Consider the following 25,323-nt stretch of genomic DNA (forward strand, 5'->3'; position numbering starts at 1 on the left):
CATGGGTGGGGGGAGTGCGGGGGGGGGGGGTGAAGGGGATAAGAGGAGTATGAATCAGGCAACCATGTTAAAAATGTATATTAATAAATGTTAAAAAATAAAAAAATAAAAAATAAATTAAAAAAAAGGAAATCCACCATCCAGCAGCATCATTTCAAATGCTACATTAGCTATTTTGCCCATATCAGGATAAGAGCATAAAATCATAGACTTTGAGCCAGAAGAAACCTCAGCCCCTTCACTTTACAGATAAGGAAACTGAAGCCCCAAGTAAGTTAAGTAACTTGCCCACGGGCGCATAAACCTTCAGTGTCCCCACTAACTCATGGGAGGAAATCAATCAGTTCATCAAATGAGCATTTGTTTAAGTACCTGCCACGTGCTCGGCATTATGCTAACTTCGGAGGATATAAAAAAAGGAAAAGTTGCTGCTCTCAAGGAGCTTATATTTAATCTTACATAATTTATATAACCAGTCGACTCAGAAAGAATTTATGGTAAAATTTTAGATGACAAAGGTGAAAATAAGTGAATGGGGCAACCCTGAATTTCCAAGAAGTGTATTGCTTCTCTTGCTTTCTGTATTCCTAGATTTTCCCCTTGGGATGCCTTTTTCAATGGCATTGAAATATTTTGCTCGAGACCTTCTCCGGGGGGACATGGCCCCAGAAGCTTTCCTTGATTTCCTCAGAGTCCTCTTTTTCCCAGTTGGGATGTCCAGAGTTCACACAGTTGTGATGAATCATGTCTACCGGTGCAAACCACAGAAATGGGTGTGCATTCTGGATTTCCTTTTGTGAGAAGGAGTTTTGTACAACATTTCATGTGATTTTCTATCCAAATAATATTGGCCGCATCACCAGAAGGCCATGGACACTGACACTGGACTTAGCTTTATGGAAGACAGCAGCCTCAATAGCTGTGTCCTGCTGTGGAAAGTTTCAAATGGAACAGAAAGTATTGGTAGAAGGCCAATAAAGAAAGGCATGACATCAGTGAAGAGAAAAGAGATGCCGGCCAGTATTTGACCCGTGTTGCACTAAGAGTTGCAAATGACATGAATGATGATGATAATTTTTTTAAAGAAATTGATGATTTATAAACAAAAAATCTGATCAATTCCAGGTCTAGCCCCACCTTCTTCTCTTAGTGACATACCCGGACCCTTTGCATCTGTCCTTTGCTATCATTGAGCTCCAGTGCCTGGCACGCAGTTAACTAGGGTTCATTAACTTGGCTCCACTTTACTTCACTTACTTGGACTCCAGCTTAACTGAGGTGGGTAAATCTTTTTTGGAAGCTCATCTTTTGCATGTTGGAGCATCAGTGAACCTAAATAGACTTGCTCAATCATGCCAAGTGTTCTCTTGGCCCAATGGATGGGCAAGAGACCACCAATCTTAAGAGTCCTAAAACCATTCTAAGCCGGGGCTGTTTATTCCCCAAGAGGGTCTGTGCCAGTACAGTTCATCTCCCTACAAATGAATGCATGGACTGCTGTCGAGACTCTGCAAGAGCTCTTCAGTTGTTTTCTGCTGGAGCTTTCGCCTGTATTGATCATCTTTAGGTGCAAATCAATCTGAGCGAGATAGAGGTCAGTCAAGCCATGTGAGTCTTGAAGGCCTGTGGAATTACTATTAGAGTAAGTAGGATGAACACCTCCAAGTTCAGAAGGAGGATAACTCAGTGACCTCCTGAGCTCTTAATGCTCTTTAGAGGACGTGCTGACATTCGGAGTGCATTACTCTAAGGGCGAGCCTTCAGGTATGAGGGCCTAATGGAACCTTGTTATGCAAAGAAAGAGAATCATTCATTAGTTTCTTTTACCAATTCCTCGGAGCTTAGCAGGGCACCCTAAAAACAAAACAATGAAAGCAGATTAGATTAGATTAGATCTGTTTTAACGTAGGTAAAATAAAATATACATGCTTCCACGGAAATCTGCTTCCAGCTTTTTGCAAAGAGGATTTCTATTCTCCAAATCTGATCAGCTTCTCTTCTTGTCCCCCCACATGCTGTGTCTCCACCCAAAGGAGCAAGAATACAAACTGGGCCTAATTCAGAACACCAGGAGCAGAAGAGTGGCCAGTGCCAGACAGATTGGAATCCGAGTCTCGCTTGACTTTGCAAGTTAGGCCGTGACTCTGCTATCTTATATTCTACCCTTGAAGGATTCTAGTATCAAGAACAAGCATTCAAAAGAGATTCTTGACAGTTTGCCTAGTGGGAGTCATTAATAGGAACATTTCTGGATAAAATAGAATGAAAAAAGATAATGTTCCGGGCTGGGGAACAAAAAGCACACGGCCAGACTATTAGGTGTTATACGAACGCAACGGCGTCATGTATTTGATGAGAGGGTCAGGGGTGCTTCATTGGTGTCACACAAATGAAATAGGAGCCTGGCGATTATTTGATGAATTAGAATAAGAGTGATGAATTCAAACTTTTGCACTTGTTCACTTGTGTCTGACTCTCTGTGACCCCATTGGGGGTTTTCTGGGCAGATACTGGATTGGTTTGTCATGTCCTTCTCCAGCTCATTTTACAGACGAGAGACTTGAGACAAACAGGGTGAAGTGACTTGCCCAGGGTCACACAGCTAGGAATTATCAGAGGCCGGATGAGGACACTGAAGATGAAAGCGGCTAAGTCACTTAGCCAGGGTGGCACAGCTAAGTCGTGTCCAAGGCAGCATTCCAACTGAGGTCTTCTGGTCTCACCCACCAAGTCTGCAAAGGGTCAGCTGGAGAAGAAGGGCCATCGCAGCTCCCTCTACCAAGCAAGGAGTTACTCTGAAGAGCCCGGAAAGGGATTCCCTGCATCCTGGTTCGGGGGGAGGAGGCGCCCTACTACAAAGAGCACCAGGCCTGGAGCCAGGGACACTCCTTCCTGAGTTCCTAGCTATGTGACCCTGGGCAAGTCGCTTCACCCTATTGGCCTCAGTTTCCCCCTCTACCAAATGAGCTGAAGAAGGAGATGACAAATCACTGCCAAGAAAACCCCAAATGGGGTCCCAAAGAATCAGACAAGACTGAAATGACTGAACAAATATTCTCATAATGGTAGAATGAGTTTCCACAAATGAAATGATGAGCCTGTTATTGAATTAGGTAAATAAGAATACATGGACACTAATCGCACCCCCTTCCACCCCCACCCCCAGGCAGCTGACTTTGAAGTTCAGACCTGAGAAAGGATCATCTTACCTGGGCTCCGATTTGTGCTACGATGATGGGGAGCATCTGAACAATAAAGCAAATAATACAATAAAATGAGGATTGCTTTTATTTTGAAACGTAAGTTTAAAGCTAGAATTTTCATCCAAAAATTAATTAAATTAACGTTTGCCTTTCTTGGTCTCTTCAGAGCCCAGAGTCATTCCTGGCACATGGAAGGAACTTAATGGCAGCTAGGTTGCCAGGCCTAGAGCCACAAAAACTCTTCTTCCTGAGTTCAAATCTGGCCTCAGATACTTCCTAGCTGTGTGACCCTGGGCAAGTCCCTTAATCCCATTTGCCTCAGTTTTCTCATCTGTCAGATAAACTGGAGAAGGAAATGGCAAACTGCTCCAGGATCTTTGCCAGAAAACCTCAAATGGGGTCACAAAGAAACGAATAAACAACAAAGCACTCAGAAACTACTTATTGATTTACAGACTTGGAGCCTGGGACTCTCCCCCTCTTCCTTTGCCCCTGTTCAGGTTGAAACCAAACGCCCATGAATGCTATTCCCCCAGCTCCATCCTCTGCTTTCCTTTGAGCCTGGGAGGCCATTTCCCCCAAAGTTTGCTCTCTGGCAGTGTCTACTCTCCAACAGCGGGGTTTGCCAGTTAAAGCCCAGCCTGTTCTGTGCATCAGCTAATTTAAGGGCAGCAACAAAAGCAAGAGGAGGAATTCTTTTTTTCAGAGATACAATCAGGGACGAAGGAAGGAAGCCAATTGTATCCTCTACAGGCTTAGCAAAAGCATCTCAGATTACAAGGACTGGTTCTCTTTCCCGTTACAGAAGGAAAACAATCCCGATGCCTCTCATTGGAGGGAAAAGAAAAGCTGCCCCTGCCTCTCTCGGAGAGTTTGGGAGCCCCTAGTTTTCCCATTTCCAATGTCCAAACTGTAGAGGAGAGGCGTGAGGAGTGACCGAGGACAGACACGAGCCCTTGATGAGGGCCATCCTCTAGCCGTGCCCAGGTATCGAAGTGACCGAGAGGGAAAGCCAACTTGCTCATTTGTTTCTTCATTGGTCAGGCACAATTTGGAAAGGCAGCCGTGAGGAAAAGGAATTATCCTTTTTTTTTTTTTTTTTTTTTTTTTTTTTGGCGTGGATGTGTACAGAGAGTAGTCCTGGGAGTAACAGGTGGAAAGCTAGAAGTCCTTCCCAGCGGGAGGGACTGCTGTGGGAGCTTCCCTTTCCAGTTCACGCTGCGAGACCTCTTGTGAGGTGCGCTGTGTGCAGGAAGGGCTCGGACTGCTCCGATCTCCTCAAGCCGGAGATCCTTTGTTCCCGAGAGCATTCCAACAGACTGCTACGCACCCTTTCAAAGAGGCCTGAAACAGGATAGTGGAAGTGCTCTCAGGAGAACTTCTTCCCATTCGCCGAAGAAAAAGGAATTCTTGGAGAGGAGCGCAACACTTACTTGTTGTGGAGGCACCTGGGGGGCAGCATTTGTGTCCCCCAGAGTCAGAGGGAGGAGCTGGATGCCCGGGAGCAGGCCTCGAGCTGCATTCATCTGCAGGATAAGAAATGTGGTTGTTTGAGTGCTCATTTGGGAGATACACGCTTTTCAGAAAGAACTTGTTACATGGAAGGATCAGCTATAGAATGCAAAGTAGAAGAGGCCCAGTTAGTCATTTAGCGACATCACGAAAACCCAGGCAGGTATTGTTCTCTCCTTTACAGTGACTTTCCTGGTAACCTAGAGTTGGATCTTCAGCCTTCTCTCCGGGAGGCAGCATCACTAGTTCCTGCTGGTTGCCTTCCTTCCTTCCTTCCTACAGCCAGAAACCACAACGCGTGGCATCCAGTTCCTTTTTGATAAAAACCTATTTTGCTAGTATAAGCTCAAGGCTTAAGTGTTCTTAGAAAAGTTCTCTAGAAAACATTTGATGTTGAGTCTCCCAGCTGAGCCCCTTGCTTTGAGCTCCCTGCATCTGGCCAGAGGCAGAGAATGACTGACTGAGCCTGAGTGGGAACAAACTGTAATGCTGAGGATGTCAGAGAGAGTGATGGAGGGACAGGACTGCTCATCATTGCTTCCTCCCAGCAGGAAGGGCAGGGCCATGGCCGTGATATGACCGTAGCAGCAGGACAAGCACTCACTAGGTACGTGTATTTTATTTGGGCATCTGAAGTCGAGGGAGCAACATGAGGAGAGGAGAGGAATCGTCTAGAGAACATGTTTAGTTGTTTCTGTGAGAAAGTCCTTTACGTTCTGTGTTTATTTAAATCCCCAGCTATTGTTTCTCCTTCCATCTGTCTTCCATCTTAATATTTAAATAAGATTACTACCAGATATAATCAAATCAGTATAAAAAGACATTTACCAGTTGCACGTCTGTCCCCACCGAGAACATTTGGGTCAGGGGTGTTTGGCCCAAAGGCGGGAAGAACTGAAAAACATAGATAAGGTCGGGGGAAAGAACATCTGTTATTAGATTAAAAAGAGGAATTTCATCACTAGGATTCTCTAATAGAAATGTTTTCCAAAGATTGTATTAATGAAAGAAGGGTGTGTGTGTGTGTGTGTGTGTGTGTGTGTGTGTGTGTGTGTGTGTGTGTAATTATAAATATGTAGCATGTGTTCTGGGGTCACTTTCTCAGCTCACACTCATACTTACAAATTGGTCCCCCACCAGGTGTTGCTCTGTCTCCCCTTAAGGTTCTAGGGTTAGCCCTGTGAGATTGAGGGTCTCTTTGTAATTCTATAGCTCTCCAGCCTCAACTAGTGTGCTTCCCTCCATGATTATCAGTTTATATCAACTTAGTAAGGAGATTTAATTAGACTTAATTAGATTTTAGAAAGGGGCATTTTACAAAGTTTGTGTCATAAGAAGGTGAAGGTGGGTGGCTCGAGAATAGAGCGTTGGACTTGGGAGGCATCGAATCTAGCATCAGACACAACCTCTGTGACCTTGGGCAAGTCACTGAGCCCTGTTTACTCCATTTCCTAATCTGTAAAATGAGCTCGAGAAGGAAATGGCAAACTATGTCAGTATCTTTGCCAAGAAAACCCCAAATGGGATCTCAAAGAGTTGCCCATGACTGAGAAAAACTGAACAACTGTAAGATCGAAGTGAATGAAAGCTCTTGGTGGTGCTACACTTTCTGTAATACCCCTTCCATATGAGGATATGCACATTCAAAAGTTCCAGGGAAATTGTGCTAAGCTTAATGAAGGGGTGTAGTAAAGGGGTAATTCTCAGCTCCCATTTATGGAAATCCTTTTCTCTCCCTTTGTGGAATACTCAGGATCATCCCAGCCCCGTAGCTGGCCTCTTTCTAGTTCTGAAGCTGCTTTTCTTCAGTGGGCCTGGTTTTTCTTCAGCCCACAAAGTAGACTGTACACTAGGGATGCCACTAGGACTAGGAGGTCCACAAGAAGTCCCAGATCTTCTGATCATCCTAAGTGGACAAGGTATTCTTCCTGTCAAGGGGAGTGAGGGAGAAGATGAAGGCCAAGGCCCGGCTGGGAGCTAGGACTCTTCTTTTTCTTCTCAGGTGACTCCTTCCTAAGCCTTGGCTGGAAAGCTTCCACCCAGATCTGATCATTGTAGTTGACCCACAAAGAATAATTGAATTTCCTCCATCAATCAAAATATCCTTCCTGTGCTATTTCATTCAGATCCATCCAATAGCTTTTGAGGATTTTCAAACTGATTGAGTACTTTCCTCACCTATGAATGGTTCTACAGATATTCCCATCTGACTAAGGTTGGGACATTGTTGGTTCTTTTGAGTTGGGTAGCTTGATCGCATCACCAACCCACATCCTTATAAATATAAAGTAAATAAATGTTAATATTTACAAAGCAGTTAAATGGAAGGTATTCTCCAAGTGAGGATGCCAGCAGTTGGGAAAATCAAGAAAGGTCTCATGCGAATGATGATGAGGAAGACAGAGACTACGGCTGAAGCAAGGAGAGAGTGTGGTCTATGCCCTGGGATGACTAGTGCAAAGGCATAGAGATGGTGATGGAGAAATAGAAATAGAGCCAGTTTGGCTGGACTGGAGTAATGTCAGATGAGACTGGAAAGATAGGTTTGGACCAGGTTGTGAAGGATTTTAGAAGCTAATAGATGAATTTATATTTTCTCCTGGAGGCCTGAAAGCCACCCAGATGATGGAATAGGGGAGTCACATCAACAAAACTGCTTAAAGACAATGAGCTTGGCAGCAGGCTGCCCCTTGGATACAGTATCTCTCTAGGGAAGGTAGTTCAGCAGGGTCCTCTCTCCTCGACTCTCTTTTATCAGGACCACCTCATTCTGGAGTCCATAGGAAGCCCTCTTCTTTGCGCCTAGAGAAGCCGTTTCCTGCCTCAGATGCTGGCTCTCGGTGCCTCTGTCTGAGGAGTAGGTGTCTTTGCTCCCCACACAACTTTCTGACCCCCACGCACAGCCCTATTACAAAATGCTATGGCATATAAAGGATGGCGAGGAGAGAAAGAGTGCTTTCTCTCTCCCAAGAAAAGAACAACAATCTTCCCTGGACCCTGTTCTTGGGTGTCTGTTGCTTCCTGTGTGGACTGGCTGCAGAGCTTAGCAAGCTAGCCTCTCAAAGGGAGGATGGTGAATGAGGGCAATCCATTGCAAGCTACCCATCTAGTTCCATCCGGAAGATGGTTGTCCTTCACTCTGGGGAGGGCAATAGAGTGTCCGAATCCTGTTAACGTGTTCATACCTCAGCTTCTTTATTTCCCTTTCCTTCATTTCCCGTGATACTCTGCCTTACATCTGAAAAACTGCCATCTCATTATCTGTGGTTACATCATTAGGTAGGGGGCAGCCTTTCTTCTGTCCCCAGCTGCCATCCTTACCCCCAAATCTGCAGATGAGGAGCAGCTAAGTTCCCGGAGGGCAGGAATTGCCTGGCTTTCTTTTTGTGCCCCTCCAGTGTGACGCTTGGCACAAAGGTAAACTGAATATGATTGGCAGCATATACGTTAGTCGGCACCTGGACTCCCCAGCCTCTCCTCCAGGGAGGGAGACTCTCTCTACCCCTCCACTTTTCCTGCTTCTATCTAGCCTGTGCAAGAGACCTGTCCCGTAGTCTTCACCAATTTTGTGTGCTCCCTCGCAGAGGCTGTGTTAGGTTATTGTCCAGATGACTTACCTGGTTTGGCTGCTGTGGGGCAAATAAGGCCGGCTGATCCAGAACCAGCTTTGTTGGAGGAAGTCCAAGGCCCGGATACAGCTGCTGCTATGGTAACGGTAACACATATTAGATGAGTTGTCCCAAGGACATGTGTCAGGTTTTGTCTCTGCTTATATTCACGGGAAATGGGATGATTTAACTGAATGTACAGATGTGTGGCCTAGGGGGACAGAAAACCTTTGGGAGCCGGGAATCCTGCGTCCACAGGAGGATGGGATGGAAGACTAGAGAAAGGCTCGGATGGGTGGACGGTGGGGCTCGGGCAAGCCTGGCTCCCCTCTCTGCACGCTGGCTATCTCTCATCTCTGCACACAATTCTCCCTCAGTGTTTTTTGTTGCACACATTTCTTGAACTTTGAGGTCACATTGTATTGTTTTCACTGCCCTCTGTAAGAATTGCACCAAATTGGAGTTGTGAATGGATCTGGAGGGCACTTTGGAATTCTGCCCAAAGGACTATAAAAGAATGTATTCCTTTAGATCCAGCAATCTGAATACAAGGTCTGTGTCTCAAAGAGAGAAAAAAAAATGGGAAAGGATCTGTTTGTACAAAAAGATTTCTAACCGCTTTTTTGGCAGTGGCGAGGAGGTGAAAACATAAAGGGATCTCCCTCCCTCCCTGGGGAATGGCTGACCAAACTGTGGCATATGCCAGCGATGGAATAAGGAATGATGAGCGACGGGATGATTTCAGGAAGAGCTGAGAAGCCCTCGAGATCACTGACGCAGTAACAGCAGTACAGGACAATTCTGTGGGACTTAGAACAAAGAGTGCTCTCTACCTCCAGAGCAAGAACTGTCTGAGGAGGAATACAGATGAAACAAATGATTTAGCACTTGCTTATTTGGGGGTTTGCTATAATAAGATTATTCACTTACAAAGAATGAATACTATGGAAACATTTTGTGTGATAATATGTGTATAACCCAGAAAGAAAATTTTTAAATAAAGTAAAAAAAAAAAAAAAAGAATTGGACCAAGTGACGGTAATGTCGATGACTTCAGCAAAACAGCATTTATTAAGCCCTTAGTCTATGGCCAGCACAGTGGGGTGAAATTAATATCAGGGTCAAACCAGTAAGAAGGTTCCTGATTTTGCTATCAGTCCTTTTTCATGCTTTGACCTACCTTAGGCTCAGAGACAAGATAGAGTTTACTTTTTCAGCTAAAACTTGGGAACCTCAAACCTTACTCCATTGACTCCTTTTCAGGCAAATTGTGCTGAGCTATCCTTCTAGAGCTCTAGTACACCTTTAATGTAGGTGCAATGGAAGCTAAGGATTGAATTCTCTATGAGTCTGGATGGGGAGGGCATAGGGTAGGTGGAAGGGCAACATTGTCCAGGAAAGGTGAAAATTCTCCCTCTGGCACGTCCCCTTTATTTGATTTCATTTTCATTTCTCTGAATAGTCCCTAAAAGACATTTTCCTCGTCTAAATTTTGTTTTGTCCTATATAAAGGCTCATAACATTTTTGAAGTAGAAGGGCCCTCTAATCCAAATCCTTCCACAGTCTATACCTGTAGTTATATATAGTAAACTGAGATCTAGAGAAAGAAAAGAACTTGCTTGAGGTCACACAAATATTTAGTACTTACAAATAGAATCAGGTCTTTGATTTCCCAAATCAGTGCAAAAAAAATTTTTGGTCACATTCCCCGCTCACTTTTCCTAAAGGAATCTCTGAGCAAATCAATTAATTGAAATTTAATTACTGAAAATGAAACATGGCTATTTATTACCATTTAAAGTCTACAAGTTTCCAAAAATGTCGTATTTTTGATTTGCTTTCTAAACTAGTTAATCCTGTTCTACCTGTAGAAGTGAATGTTGAGAAATAGAAGAGAGATTTTGGTGCTTTAAGCTTCAAAAAGAAGGTGGCTTAGCTCAGAGTTTACCACCTTCATTTCCAATGTAGCATTTCACATGCTGACACAACCTGGATGTCCATACATGTTATGAGCCTACATTGGCTGATAATTGATGGTGATGGTGTCCGATGGCCCTTTGGTAACCGGTGCTGATTCCAGTTGGGTCCCAAGTGTGCCTCTGTATTGCAAATTGGTCTTTTTAGTTTTCCCTTTAAACTTTTTTTATTTCAACTTTATTTTTATTGTAGAAATGGACAATTTGTGCAGGAGTTACATTTGAAAATATCCAATGATTCTGGCTGTTGTCTCGCATCTCTCTCACAAAAGGAGCACTACTAGAAGTTGGGAAAACACTGCTTTAAGTCAAACCAGAAAGGGCAATCTGGGATGGAGGCAATGGTGAGTGTTTAATGGGTGAGCCACCGGATGTTGATCTTGTGTTGCCTATCTGAGGAACTATGTAGAGGAGCCCAGTGAGCATTATCAAGGACTTTCTACGTGGAAGGAATCAGAAGTGTAACTAAGGCAGGGTGAATGGAATTTTCACCAGGGCACTGTGATTCAGAAGGTGCAAAATGTAACACATTCGCTTGCTCACCAGCATATACGCTATTATTATAACCCATTTTCCCTCTTGCTTCTTGGAATTTATCTTGATGACTTGCACTATTTTCACATAATGAATTATACAATTTATTTGAAGGGAAGGCACTGGACTACTTGCCCTGGGTACTGGAATTTCTAGTTTGAGTTCTGAGAGGACTCTAGAACAGTGATGGGCAAACTATGGCCTGTGGGCCAGTTGCGGCCCCCTGTAATATTCTATCAGCCCCTGCGACATTATTCCTAATCTGATGAATACAATGAGTAGGATACAATACAATGAAACTTGGAAAGAGTTGCCTTAGAAACAGACTGACAGATGAGCATTTCCTTTCCTTTGGCCCCTCTTTAATAAGTTTGCCCATCACTGGGCTAGAAGGATTAAGGATCTTACTGATTTGACCTATATAAGAGAGAAAGTTGTGGGAGAAAGGCTTGAATCTGCTCAGCAGTCATGGGGAGAGCCAGGGAAACCCTAAATAAAAGCGACCTATTATCTTTATCAAAAAGAGACATTGAGATAAATTTAGCCTCTCTGTTAAATATTGGTGCTCTGAACTTCCAGTAGTCCATTTTAATGCTGTGCTTCCTGCCTTTGACTTTTAGAATAGGTCAGTGGGTGGTTATAGGATAAGTGATCATTTTCAACTATGTAGCGATTTGAAGTCCTGTAAAATTCAACTTGTTCCGGAAAGCTAACTAATTTTCCAAGATTAAATGAAAGCTTAAATTATTAACATCCCCTGCCCACTTCCCCTTTTGGACAGTACCTGTGCTTGTTGTTGACCTTGGCTGTGTACTGGATACATGCCCATGAGTTGTAGTATCTGGAATAAGGAAGACTTGCTGAGAATTATACAGCGACTTTCTTTCCTTCCTTCCTTCCTTCCTTCCTTCCTTCCTTCCTTCCTTCCTTCCTTCCTTCCTTCCTTCCTTCCTTCCTTCCTTCCTTCTCTAGTATCAACTTTAAGAGAGAAGGGCTAGGCAGTTGGAGTTCAGTGACTTGCTCAGGGTCACACAGCTAGGAAGAATCTGAGGCCATATTTGAACCTAGGACCTCCTGACTCCAGGCCTGGTGCTCTCCCTTCTGTGCTACCTAGCTGCCCCTATAGTGTCTTTCTTCTAAGACCTTCACACACTTTCACATATAGCTTTCTTTCTTTCACAATCTTCTGGGAGATAAGGGAAAGGAAGCTATTCATATATTGAACTATATAGCAGGGAAATGATTCCGTGGTATGTGTTCAACAAATCAGAGTTGGGGCCAGGCTGCCTGACTCTCGGGCCCCTGATACATTTGTTAGACCATCTATATGTACTAAAACAAGTATTTTTCTTCTGAACCAATGTGTACTAAACATAGTATCTTTAACACTATATATTCAAGAAACTGCTGTGGCTCCCTTTCACCTCCAGGCTCAAATAGAAACATCCTCGGTTTGGTAGCCATAGCTCATCTGAACGGGTCTCCATTTCCCTCCTTCCTTATTGTTTTTACGTCTTATTTGCTGCCCCTACACTCTGTGCCCCAGAGACTGGCACTGGCCTCCTTGTTCTTATAACAAGACCTTCCTCTCTTAACTTCGGGCATCTTCACTGGCTGCTCCTGATTCTGGGAATGCTCTCCTTCCTCATCTCTGCCTTCTTGACTTCCTTCAAGTCTTAGCTAGAATCCTAATTTCTATAAAGAAGTCTTTCCTGATTACCCTTCATGCTAGCGACTTCTGTCGGTCGTATCCCATCTCTAGCCTGATCGTGCGTACATGCCTGTACATCGTCTCCCCTGTTAGATTCTGGGCTCCGTAAGGTTGGGGACTGTTTTGACGAAACTCTTTGTGTATCCCCATTCCTCAGCCAAGTCCCTGGCACATAGAGGGTGTCTAATAAATGCTCACTGACTGGCTGACTGACTGACTGACTGAACTGACTGACTGACTGACTGGAGTTCCCATCAGGGGGGTCACAAAAAGCTTTCCACTCGGAACTCTTATCAAATTTGTGCTTCGGCCACAAGAAGTCCCCAGTTCCTTTGTTTCTGAATATTCCTCACTGGTTTGTAGTTCTGTGATTAGTTGTCAGAAGGGAAAGGAATAACAGTATTATATTAAAGTAGAGTTGTACCGTTCGGGATAAATTCAGAAGTAGACTTTGTGCTTGCTGCAAACACTGCCTGACCCCTGCCTCAGTTTACTGAACATGTTGTTAGAGTCCGTTTCATTCAGTCGTTTCCAGTCACGTCTGACTTTTTGTGACTCCTTTTGGAGTTTTCTCGGTAAAGATACTAGCGTGGTTCCTCATTTCTTTCTGTAACTCATTTTACACATGAGGAACTGCGGCAAACAGGGTTAAGTGACTCCCCCAGGGTCACCCAGCTGGGAAATGTCTGAGGCCCCATTGAATTCGGGTCTTCCTTATTCCAGGCCTGGCAGTCACCTGGCTGCCCTGGTTCATTCATTGCTATAAACCAGGCCTTATGGAACCTGGCAGCCTAGAGAAGAAGAGGCGCTGGGCCCCAAGTGGGCCAGTGCTGAGGATGTGAAAATCTCCATTTAGCTAACGGATGCTCTTCAATTTAATCTTGGCCCTTGGGCGGTGCAGTGGCTGGAGCACCGGAGTCCACATCAGAGGCTTCCTGGCTGTGGCACCTTGGGCTAGTCACTAAACCTCTGCGCGATTCACTCTCCACCATAATAGCTGCCTGCCAGGGCTGCTGGGGCTCAGGAGCGGATGAGGTCATCTCTCTAAAGTGCTTGCTTTGCCGGCCTTAACTGGGAGCTACTATTGCTGCGAGGACCCAGCAGGCTATTTGTAAAGCGGTTCTGTAACCTTAAATTGCTACGTAAACGCCAGCCCCAATTATCGAAGCGATAAGACCAACAGCTGCCAGAGGCCTGGGCGGATGAAGGAATTCGGCTGGAGCACGTCTAAGGCTTCTCTTGGGCCCGACGTTCTGTGAGCGCGGCCGTGGCCGCTGCTAGTCGGAGTTTGCCTCCCCTTCAGCGGTTCTCATCCGTCACCTCCTCTCCAGCTGTCTTCTAGGCGGAAGGGGTCTGGGCTTGGAGAGCGGCGGAGCCTGAGGAGACCTCTGCTCCCCTCGAGGCAGCCCCGCTCCGATTCTTAGGACACTTCCTGACGTTCGCCGCCCCCTTTCCCACAATTCTGCTCCCTCGGGCCAAACACGAGGGCTCTATTCCTGGGTCTGCATCCGGCAGCTTGGGGTCCTTGTATGTGGCTGTCGTGTCCCCTCTCCCGAGTCTCTTCTCCAGACCGAACACGCCCAGTCGTGGGACAGGAACCCTCTAGTCTTCCCCGTCCTTTTTGTTCCCTTCTGGACACTCGGGATTGTCCGTGTTCTTCTCGAACTACACGTGGTGCCTAAAAGCAAGCCCGGAACTGCAGGGGAGGCCGGACGATTCTAGAGAGCCGGGAAGTGCTCGCCTCCCTCTAGCCGGAGCGGAGGACGGCTGCCGCTTCACACTCGTGCCCGAGGTGGTACCTGTAGCCCGCTCTGAGCCTTCAAATTCCTCCCGACAACGTCTGTTGTCAACGATTCCGATTCCATCCGTTCGCAGCAACAAGCGTCTCTCCCTTTGGTCCTTGGGAAGGCGAATCTTTTTTGTGCTTTGGCAAACAGTCACCCTTCCTGAATCTCCCCTTGTTAGACCCAGCCCAATGCCCTTTTCTGTCAGGGCCCTTTCCTATCCCATTTTTGTCTCCAGCATCAGGTTTTGTTTTGTCTGTTTTTTTTTAAATAAACCCTCACCTTCTGTCTTGGAATCAATACTGAGTATTGCTTCCAAGGTAGAAGAGAGGTAAGGGCAGGCAGTGGGGGTCAAGTGACCTGCCCAGGGTCACACAGCTGGGAAGTGTCTGAGGCCACATTTGAACCCAGGACCTCCCATCTCTAGGCCTGGCTCTCAATCCACTGAGCCACCCAGCTGCCCCCTCTAGCATCAGTATTGAGTATTCCATAGGACCATAACTATGGAGCTGGAAGGGACCTTAGGTATACTCTGGGGTCCTCTGTTTTGATGGAATATTTGTCTATATATTTTCTTCAGAACCCAGCCTAGGGCCTAACTCCTATAGAAATATACATTTTGTATAGTCGGTATCTAATAAATATTTATTCAGTGAGGAATGGTCTCATTTGAGGTTCCCAGGGCCCCCAAATACCTCCCCAGTGCCTGCAACTCTACCATCAAAGTTCCATTCCTTTTTTGATTGATAATAATGTCTCTCATTAAAATGTAATCACTTTGGGAAGAATGGCATTAGCATTATTCCATGGATTAGTTTATCACCAGTAACCTGGAAAGCAAAAACATGACTCCAAAGGGGAAAGAACAAAAGCAACATCCTGTACTTACTGGTAATGACTGGATTGCTCCCAGGAGACAAAAAAGAAGAAGTGCCGTTTGCATGTTTCAAATTGGTACCTAAAAAAACAAAATCGAGTTGTTACTACTTACTCTTTGCTCTCTTAAAACAATCTGCCTTTTAAAAAGCTTCATATTTTGGTAGGAGTTAAATCCTTTTACCTCTCTGTTTTTCAGTAAGACTGTGCAAAAGTGATGAACTGAGTCTTATTAAAGTTCTGAATTTTCTTCCTTTCTTTTTGCTCCTTGAGTTGTCACTGGTTGTGGAAGGAATTTAAGCACAACTTCAAGAGACTGCTCACCAAAAGACCAATCAGGACTCAGCAGTCTATGTGAAATCATCTGGTTTTCCCTATTCCCCAACATTTCATTAGGTGGGCTATTAGGTGCAGACAGCATGATGTCACCTGGTTGTCTGCTACGTTGAAAGGAGAATGTTTCATGATAGTTTGCCTAATTAAGTCAAGAAAAGAAAAAGACTATGATCTAAGTGTTGCAGTGTGTGCGATTAGAAGTAATTAGCTTAAAAGGAAAACTAGCTATTCCTCCTTAGTTCATCCCTGAATCATTCTTTTCCAACTCCCCTCTTCAACGAAACCTGGAAAGCATATGACAATTACCCTAGTTAACACCTACAGTCAGGGGAAAACGAAGCAGTGTCTTTGACAGGAGAGAAGATGGAGAGAGTAAAGTTTCCTGAGACACATCTACCTGCCTTAGAAGGAAACATCTTTTTCTTACTCACTTGATTTGTCTGACCTCTTAAATCTGCTAACTGGCCACTCTTACTTACGGAGAAAGGTTGGATTTAGCTCTTCTACTTTGGGAAGTTATTTGAATATGATAATCCAAAAGATTCTCTTTCATTTAGCTCAGGAACTCCCAGTTGAGGTGGGGAAGTGAAAAAATTCCTCTCCACAGACAACGAGGCACGCAGCAACAACGACGAATTAGGATTGGTCCTTTATCTAGCAAATATCAGCACCATCTAAAAGAGAGGAGTATGAACACAAATGAAAAAGATGGAAAACCAGATTACTCTTTTGTCCCCTCCGACAGAAAGAGAGGCTAGAGAAGGAGTTTTTCTCCTTCATTGCTTGCCTTAGATCTTGATCAGATGTGGTTCATCACTGAAAGACATGCTTCTTTTCATGGTCTCAGGTATTATAGCTGGGTGGAAAAAGATAGTCATGATAAAGGTGGAGCAACTCATTCCCAAACACTAGGCAGACCAGCTTTCCAGTCTCTACTCTCTCTCTCCAACTTACATTTCTTCACTTTCACAACTCGGGGTTGAATTGTGCACTCAACATGTCTTCTCACCTTCTTATCCAATTACATACATCTCTCTTGCAATAATAAGCTCTCCTTGGGCTAGAGGAATCAAGGTCGTGTTTGGAGACATTATCTTTAGGAAACTCGGGCATAGGCATAGGGGAATGTTTTCTCTGTCACATAAATTTGTCTCCAAATGCATGGTACATAAACCAAACAAAGTTGGAGACTGAGCTGCATGTCAAAAGGAGAACAGGACTTTGCCATGTATGATTTAAACAGAATTATGCTGGAGATGGATGTATTTGAAGATTCTGAGAGATAGCACATCCATTAAAATTTAGTTAAAAACGTGAGAAACACTTTTTAATAGAGGATTGCAGTGGCACAGGAAATATGTTCTGAGAATAAAAGATAGATCTGTGTTATGCCAATACTTTAATTTTGAGCATGACTTTTTGATTGCCTAATAGAGCAATTACTGAGAATTTTAAGAATTACCTGAAAATTACATTTATTATAGGCATAGAACTATATTTCCTAGGCATAAGGGATTATAAAGCTAAAAAGAAAGATACTATACGGTGGTCCCTGATTTAAGGAACTTAGGACATATATCAATGCTAACACACACACACACACACACACATAAGGAAAAGCAGAATTGTAACTGAGGCAGAGAAATGAGGGTTTTGTCTTGGCTGGGACAGCAAATTGGTGGTGCATGACATGGTGGTTCAGAGACTCAAGTCTCAAGAGCTTCCTCCTTCTTGAGACCTGGCTCTTGAATTTCTTCCCTCAAACTTTTAGGAATCCATCTTCCCCCAGGAATGTATTGCATTTTAAAAAAGTGGAGAGGGATCTGTTGGAAAAATATTTTATGGGATCCCAAATTATATTTTTTGCCACCCTCACATTGCTTCTCACCCCCTGCCAATTGCCTTATACTGCAGCTTATACCTGAGCTAAGAAGACAACACTTGGTATAATTGAAAGAACAGATTTAGAGTCAAAAGAGGTAGTTATGTATATAGAGCACTTTAAGATATAAAAGAGACTCCTTACTACCTAATTCATTGTTCCTCTATTAATTTATAGAGGAGGAAACTGAAGTTTAAGTTAGTTGTCCAAAGTCACATAGCTGGGGAGTCTCTGAGGTGGAATTAAAATCTTTGGATCTTCTTGTTGCCACATCCAGGACTATATCCACTTTGCCCCCCAGTTGCCTCAGCCCCTATAATGTTCAAATCCTACTTGTGTTATTTACTCCATGTGTGACTTTGGGCAAGTCACTGAACCATTCTGGACATTTCTTTCATTATGTGTTAAATAATGGAGATGAAGTAATACTTTCTCAAAGCTCTTCAAGTTCTAAATCTACAATCTAATGAGTTACCTTGTCATCTTACAATGCTTTTTTCGTGAAAAGATTGTGAGTCAATGATTCACTCCCTTTGATTATATAGGCAGCCATCATACAAAGAGCCAAGCAGTTAATTAATGATAGTGCAGAATTGCTCTCTCTCCTCCTCCCCTCAATCCCCACACTACCACCACAACTGAACTAGGACTTGTCCTAGCTGGGGAATCCAAACAGTCTGCATGCCCTATGTGGAGGAAATTGACCAAGATGAGTAATATCTTGTACAAGAAAATCATGTCTGGAGTTAGATTACATGTAACAATAGTATGATTACAGAGTTTAGTGTCAGCATTTTAAACTATAAGCAAAACATACACAAATTAAGAAAAAAAAAAAAACACCACCATCTTTCCCTAAAAGTAAACATGAGCAAAATAGTTAAGTAATTTTATTTTTTTTTTAAAATGAACCAATAAGTCAGTTTTCCTTTCTCAGTGGGTTTAATATCCTTGAATCCTAGGGATTTTTGATGTTCCAGATCAGTGATTCCCAAAGTGGGCGCCATTTCCCCCTGGTGGGTGCTGCAATGATCCAGGGGGAGGCAGTGATGGCCACACTTTTTTTGTATTACATTCTATTCTGAGTTCAATAAATAGTTTCATAATTTCCAGGGGGCGCTAAGTAATATTTTTTCTGGAAAGGGGGTGGTAGGCCAAAAAAGTTTGGGAACCACTGTTCCAGATGATTCAAGGAGCTCTCAAATCAATTAATTCTCCAGGAGTGAGAGAGGCCTACAATTATCCAACCCTGATGGCATTCTCCTATTTAGATTTCTAAACCTAGTAACTGTGTGTTCTTTGGCCAAACCCTAATCCAATGCTTTCTTCCTGTGACCAATTTGACACATGGGAAAGTCTTGGAACTGTCCTGGGGCCACTGGTTTGGATAGTGTTTAATTGAATCTTGCTGTGTACAGGAGTTGAATGGGCAACCCAAAACTTTGAGAATATTTGACATTGAGCCCATTACAGTTGGAAAATGTCAAGAGTGAAGTCTTTTCAATTAAATTGTTCTGGAAATTGAGGACTTGTTCAGGGAGTGCCAGATCAGATATCATTCATTCTCTACCTCCTTCCACTTAGTAAATGTTTCTAGAAGGGTAAGACATGGGACTGTGTTTTAAGCTGACTAGTGTAAGGATTAAATTTTCATGGTCACCAAAAATGTAAGAAATTAAATTAATGGTTTGACGAAAATATATGAAAATTATAATCAATATGGTAGTTGCCAATTTAAAATATTATAGCTCAAATCAAAATGATTTTCAATAGTTTTTATTTACAAAATAGGTGTAGAGAGTGAAAGTTGAGAAAAACGAAAAGAGGGTAAAGAAAATATTTAGCCTATGACACAAATATTGCTCTGGTGCTTGACTCAGCCCAGCATGGACTTGTTAACCCTCGACTGGAATTAATCTCTCTCCAGAAGTCAGGAAAGGAAAGCCAACTATTCACTCACCCAAGTTCCCTCTAAGAGGCAGGTCAAGATGACAACTTGAGCTGAAGACACAACCTGTTGAGGACAACTCCTGAAGCTGACCTCTAGCCCCAGAAATTCAGGGCTTTTATAGTGACTTCTTGTCCCTTCCCCTCTTCACAGCAGCCAATCACAGCTTTCAAATTGTCTAGCACTGCCCAGAGGGGCAGTGTTTTGCAGGGATCCACTTCTCATCCTCTGCAGGTTTAAACTCTTATGAAAAGGATTCACAATTTCCTGACTGAGTTGTTACCCACTTTAGCAAATGACTTGCAAGAACACTCTTACTTAGTGTCTGGTGAGTTTAAAAGTGATACAGCCAGCCCAAAGCCCTGGCTGGGAAACTTAAGTCTCAGGTAGGGGAAGGGAAGAAAGTAGATAGAACTCCAACTCTCCCCCCTCCCCCCCATTTGGCAGTTTAGGACTCTGGGAGCTGAATCTTAACTGAAATGAAGATGGATCAGTAATGGCAGCTCATTTGAGTAAGCCTCTTCAAGGCTGAACTTGATATCAGAAAGGAAATAATCCTATAAGATGTTGATAGCTTTAGTTGTTTAATATTTAATCCCTAATCAAGGATGGGTAATTGGCTCAGGATGTCTTCACTGCTGATTTTCCTCACAGGATCTCAACTGTCCCAGAAGCAGGCAAGATGGAGGCTGACTTTGGTAATGTATGTATTCAGGCCTATATAGTTTGGCACAGAGGATTCTCATACTAATTGTCTTAGTTATAAAAAGGACTTAATGATTTTGAAGGGAAAGGGGCTGATGGAGAAAGGGAAATGGAAGAGGTCAAGTCTGTCTAAAGGTCTTAGTAGCTGACAGAATGGCTTCACCCCTAATGGGGCAGAAGCCCAACACAAGGATCTTGTTTCCCTCACTTCCTCATAAACTAATCTATTTCCCTATATAAACTAAATACAAGTGCAAGATGGTTTAAAGATAATCTTGATTAGAGATCTGAAGATATTGAAGTTTAGGTTGAAATTGCTGCTAGTTGATTTCAGCAGTAATTGACTCAGGGTCAATGTGAAACAGTCTTATTGATTATCAGTATGGGTAAAAGCTGAATTCCACCAAGTTCTTCTGGTCAGTTATGCTATGTCTCAGAAAGCAGTAGTGATAATAATTATCCCACCACCCTTGTCCAACCAGCACCCTCTCCCAGGAAAGAGTGAGTCACTCAGCTTAGGGTGCTCCTTATATACCCACATTCTTAACTGTTCTTAACTGTCCATCTCTTGGGGTTCTATGGCACCCCACTTAAGATTCTCTAAGCTACACGAGGTACTAAGAAGGGGTACTAAAAGTGACGATTATGGAGGACAGGGTAAGGCTGACAAGTTTGTGCAACTCCGCCTCACTTAAATCCAATTCTTGGTGAAGTCAAGATACTACTCTTTGGTGCCATTGGTCCTCTGAAATGGAGGATGAACAATAATAATTGTTCCTGGTAAGGAAGCTTTGTTTCTACATTGCTGAAGGACCACACAGCCTTCTAAATTGGACACCTTTTAATTTTGGTAACCTCTCACTCTCATCTAGGGATGAAATTTAGGTTTCCTGTCTTAACTGCAGCCCTTCTTTTTTTGCTTTTGAACTATAGGGTTATGGCAATAAATTGTGATCACTCTTGAAGATGACGTAAGTTCATTGCACATTCTTGGATGGGTGGCTCATGTTTCATAGAACAGTTGAATGCTCCAGCTACTTCTAGGGCAAACTTGGACTTCCTGGATTTTAACTATTCCTTTTGGCTATTGAATCTCCTTATCAAAGTCTTCCTAGTAGATTGCTTCATGTACTGGAGATATGTTAGTGGTCTCATTTTTCTCTTCTAGTACTGTGACCTTGGTGAACTCTATTATGGTTGACCCAAGGTCTTATCATAGCCACCAACTACTTAGGAGATATGTAAGGGACCTTGTATTTCTTAAATACTATTCAGTAGTCTGGAAAAAATTGTTTAGGTAAGATCTCCACATTTATTACTAAATAAAGAATATATTCAGAATCACTAGCTCATTTGTACCAGAGGATAAGAGTTTTTGGAGTATGTGGGAAATGAACTTCATTTTCTTTTTGAGAAATGATGCCCCTTTTGTAAGGTTGACAAAAGAGCTCTTTGTCCTAGGGGTTAGCCACACTATGTGTGTTGGGACTTCCTGTATTTATCTTCATTGTTTGAATTCTGAATTGCTCTCGCCTTCCATAAACTAAAAAAATAAATAAATCAACTAGGTTCCTACTACATGCCAGACATTCCAATGAGACCTCAAGAGACTTCTCCCTGGAGGAGCAACATAATTTTTAATCTCCTTTGAGTACAAATCTCTCCACCTCATCATAATGGATGAGGATGGGAGTTTGACTCAATGAATATTAAAATCATCAAACTAAGGAGACTAAACCACATTGTTAGAGATGGGTGTGGTGCTTTGAATTTTGTTATGACCAGAAGGGGATTAGGGCTGTATCTAGGATAACTCAGGAGAAGCCCAATTGCACAGCTTGATATGGGACTAAAGATTTTTTGCCCACACCAGCTAGGCTAAGCTTCCTTTAAAGATGAGAATTCTCTAGCTAACCACAAAGCCTTAGGAAACAGTTTCTGGCTGTCAGTTGGTTAGAAGGTAACCAGGAAGTAAATGTTGTTCCCTGAAATCTTTGGTTATATTTATAAGCACTAGCTTGATTTGAATATGTTTAACCAAGTTATTATTGGGATCTAAGTTAACAGTGATGTTGTCATCAAAGTAAGTTGTTCACTTTAAAATGATCAATATAGGCTTGAAGATTAAACTGGGTTTATTAGGTAAATTGATGGGTAGGTAAATTGGGAGTAGGAGAGAGGGTGAAGGTAACCCTGAATAATCTTTCCCAAAGTATTATAAGTTTTAAATAATATTTGAAATGAAGAAGATTCTAGGTGCAGAGTTCAAAGGGACCTTGAGGATCTTCCTCTGACTCTGAAACTGTTGGATGCTGAGCCCAGGGCTATGAAGTCCCTGGGTCAGATGCTAATGTGAAACTTGTTGATTTGTTCAAAGATCTTGATTTGAAATAAAAGCTTATTGGCTGTGCCAATATTAAAAGTGTTTGATATGGCTAGCAATAAAGGTTAACCCTGCCTGCCTGCCTATAATAAACTCCCTCCTCCCAGGGGCCCAGACAGTTACCTCCTGCCTCCCTAACCCAAGGAAAGAAAATGAGTCCTTTGAGGGGTCTGTGACTTCAATTTATACCCTGTCCTTAACTGTCACCTTAGCACATGCCCAGGGCTACTTTGCCAGGTTCTGAGTTCCAAAGTGGCAAACTGCTTTCTATACCTACAGAAAATGGCTTCCCATTTCTGTGCATTGCAATCTCCCAGAGGATTCTAGGAGTCTCCTCTTTTTTTCACGGAACTGTTAAACTTTTGTCTTTGTATATCCATTGCCTAGCTCAGTGGCAGACCCGTAGTAGGTACTTAACAAATGGGTGTTGATTGAATGAGTAAATGACCAAGAGTTACATAGGATGATAAGGATGATGGAGAGTGATCTGTATGGAAGGAATAACCATAGTCTTCAAAGGACAAATGACTAAGGTGTGTAATGCAGAAATGCAATCAAGGCATTTACCCTTGCAAAACCTAACTGTAGAATCTCTGGCAGTTAGCCAGCCTTAGAACTCTGACAAAAGACAATTGGTCCCAGATGCTTGTGAAGAGCGGAGGGGCAAACTGGGTTCTGCCTTCGGGCTGAAACCTTGCCTTGAATCTGTGCTTTTGTCTTTGGACATTTGGAGCTTAGCTAACTTCTCTGACCTTCCCTGATCTTCCCTATATCATTCCCCTATTACCTTCCTGATTTTCCTGTGGGCTTTGAGAGAAGGGTAGATTTTGGGGTTGTAGCCATCAGACTTTGAGGATTTAGTTCCCCATAGACAAGTAGGGCTTACCCTTGAAACAAACTATCTCCTGCTTTATTGTTTTAGTACTCCCTAACCTCAAGGGCAGCCAAACTTCCCTGGCTGAGAGAGCACAATGAATTTTGCAGCTGCCCCACATTTAGCTTGCATTGAACTATATAACTCATACTTATTTCTGGTGGAGAGTGTTTTTTAGCCAAGATCCTTCATTGTGTTAGCGTTCTTTATTTCTGGTTTTGTCTTCCTTCTTCCTTGAATTTTAATATTCTAATCACTATTATAAGTTTAGTTCTTTGCATTATTTATTTATTTTTTTAAACCCTTAATTTCGGTGTATTGTCTCATAGGTGGAAGAGTGGTAAGGGTGGGCAATGGGGGTCAAGTGACTTGCCCAGGGTCACACAGCTGGGAAGTGGCTGAGGCCGGGTTTGAACCTAGGACCTCCTGTCTCTAGGCCTGACTCTCACTCCACTGAGCTACCCAGCTGCCCTGCATTATTTATTTTTTTAAGCCCAATTGAAAACCTCTGAGTAACTACTTTGGTTTAAAATGTAGTTTACTGACCTATTATGCTCATGGTAATGAGTGATTGGATCTGAGAACCATTGTAGCTGTGGAGAGTGAGAGCTAGCCTGCTAGGGAGACTAGCAGCTAGAGAGAGAGAATGAGATAAGAAGAAGGAGAGGAAAGATTGGGGCCAATATGCCTGAGAAGGACTGAGCAGAAGAATCACAGCACCATGGCTGGTATGATCTTCGTTTATTGTGACAAAGGGAAAGACTTTTATAGAGGGTAAAATATTAAGCATTACAACATTCTTGGGGGGTGTTACTTTCCCACAGAATAATGTTTATGAAATGACTTCACACATGAAGTTACCAGGGTTGCTATGACAGATGTAAGCAAGTTGAGAAAGAGTGATCATTAATCTGTTCTTAGGAAAAGGCAGGTTTGATACTTTCAGTCATGATGTTACAAGGACTTCTTTGCTCTTCAAAGTGAGGCAGGACTCAGGGTTTAATGATGACCTTTGGCTGAGAGCAGCAGGGCCTTTATGTGAGAGATTGGGGCCTTGCCAACAATCTTAGGCAAGCATGGCTGCTTTCCTCAGTGGACTTGATCTGTTCTGAGCTCCTCCTATACTGACCCCTACTGGGTCTTTCACTTGGATATTATACATGGTTCTGATTTAATTGGTTCTAATTTGGAAAGTAGGGGGAAAAGAGAGGCAACTTAGAAGTTTTGGTGCAAGTGTTAGTCAGAAGTTTGGGACAAATGAGCCAAGATAAAGAACTGAGGGGAAGGTGAGGATCTGGATGGTCAGATGTCGAAAGTGACAACTGAAGTTGAAAAAGGGTCAAAACCAGCAATGGCAACAAAGAGGGGGCTAGTGATTTGTGATGGTCAGTATTCAGGCTGCCAGGGATAAATGCATCTCAAAAATCAAAGTTTTGAGAGAGAGCAGGGAATGATTTTGATTTGTTTTTTTCTTTGATTCTGTGGGAAAATTTCAGGCTGTCTTTAGCTGGGTCTCATCCTTTGTAACCTCTTTCCCCTACAATCTCCTCTCTCTTCTCTTCTTGGACACTGATACCACCCTGGTGCAGGCCCTCATAGCTTCCCATATGGACTATTAAAGCAGCTTTCTAATTGGTCTTTCAATCACAAATCTCTTCCCCTTCCAGGCCATCTCTCACTCAGCAGCCAAAGAGATCTTCTTAAAGAACAGATTGACCATGTCACTCCCTACTCAAATCCCTTTGGCTCCCTATCACCTTCAAGATCAATTATAAAATTTCCCGTTCAGCATTAAAAGTCCTTTATAACCTGCTTTCCACACCCCGATTCCAGTCTTCTGTCTTTTCTTCTCCCTCATACACTATGATCCAATGATACTGTTTTTCTTGCAGTTCCTTAAATAAGATACTCCACCTGCCAAATACTAGCATATTCCCTGGCAAATACCTAAATCTGAAAGTCTCTCTTTCTCCCCATCTCCATGTTCCAG

General features: G+C 43.1%; 1 protein-coding gene across 1 annotated transcript in view; it reads right to left on the bottom strand.

The window, feature by feature from the left end:
* The window catches only part of AMTN (amelotin), a 17,043-nt gene extending 1,771 nt beyond the window's left edge, over window positions 1–15,272 (bottom strand). The window contains exons 1-7 of the mRNA XM_044682187.1: window positions 15,219–15,272; window positions 11,619–11,675; window positions 8,333–8,419; window positions 5,544–5,609; window positions 4,637–4,729; window positions 3,210–3,245; window positions 1,828–1,854 (exon numbers count right to left, since the gene is read on the bottom strand). Of these exons, the coding sequence (XP_044538122.1) occupies window positions 1,828–1,854; window positions 3,210–3,245; window positions 4,637–4,729; window positions 5,544–5,609; window positions 8,333–8,419; window positions 11,619–11,675; window positions 15,219–15,272 (420 nt within the window). The remainder of the gene's footprint in view (window positions 1–1,827; window positions 1,855–3,209; window positions 3,246–4,636; window positions 4,730–5,543; window positions 5,610–8,332; window positions 8,420–11,618; window positions 11,676–15,218) is intronic.
* Window positions 15,273–25,323: the final 10,051 nt, after the last annotated feature.

Source organism: Gracilinanus agilis, chromosome 6 (assembly GCF_016433145.1).
Source record: "Gracilinanus agilis isolate LMUSP501 chromosome 6, AgileGrace, whole genome shotgun sequence".
In the NCBI taxonomy this organism is placed as follows: Eukaryota; Metazoa; Chordata; class Mammalia; order Didelphimorphia; family Didelphidae; genus Gracilinanus; species Gracilinanus agilis.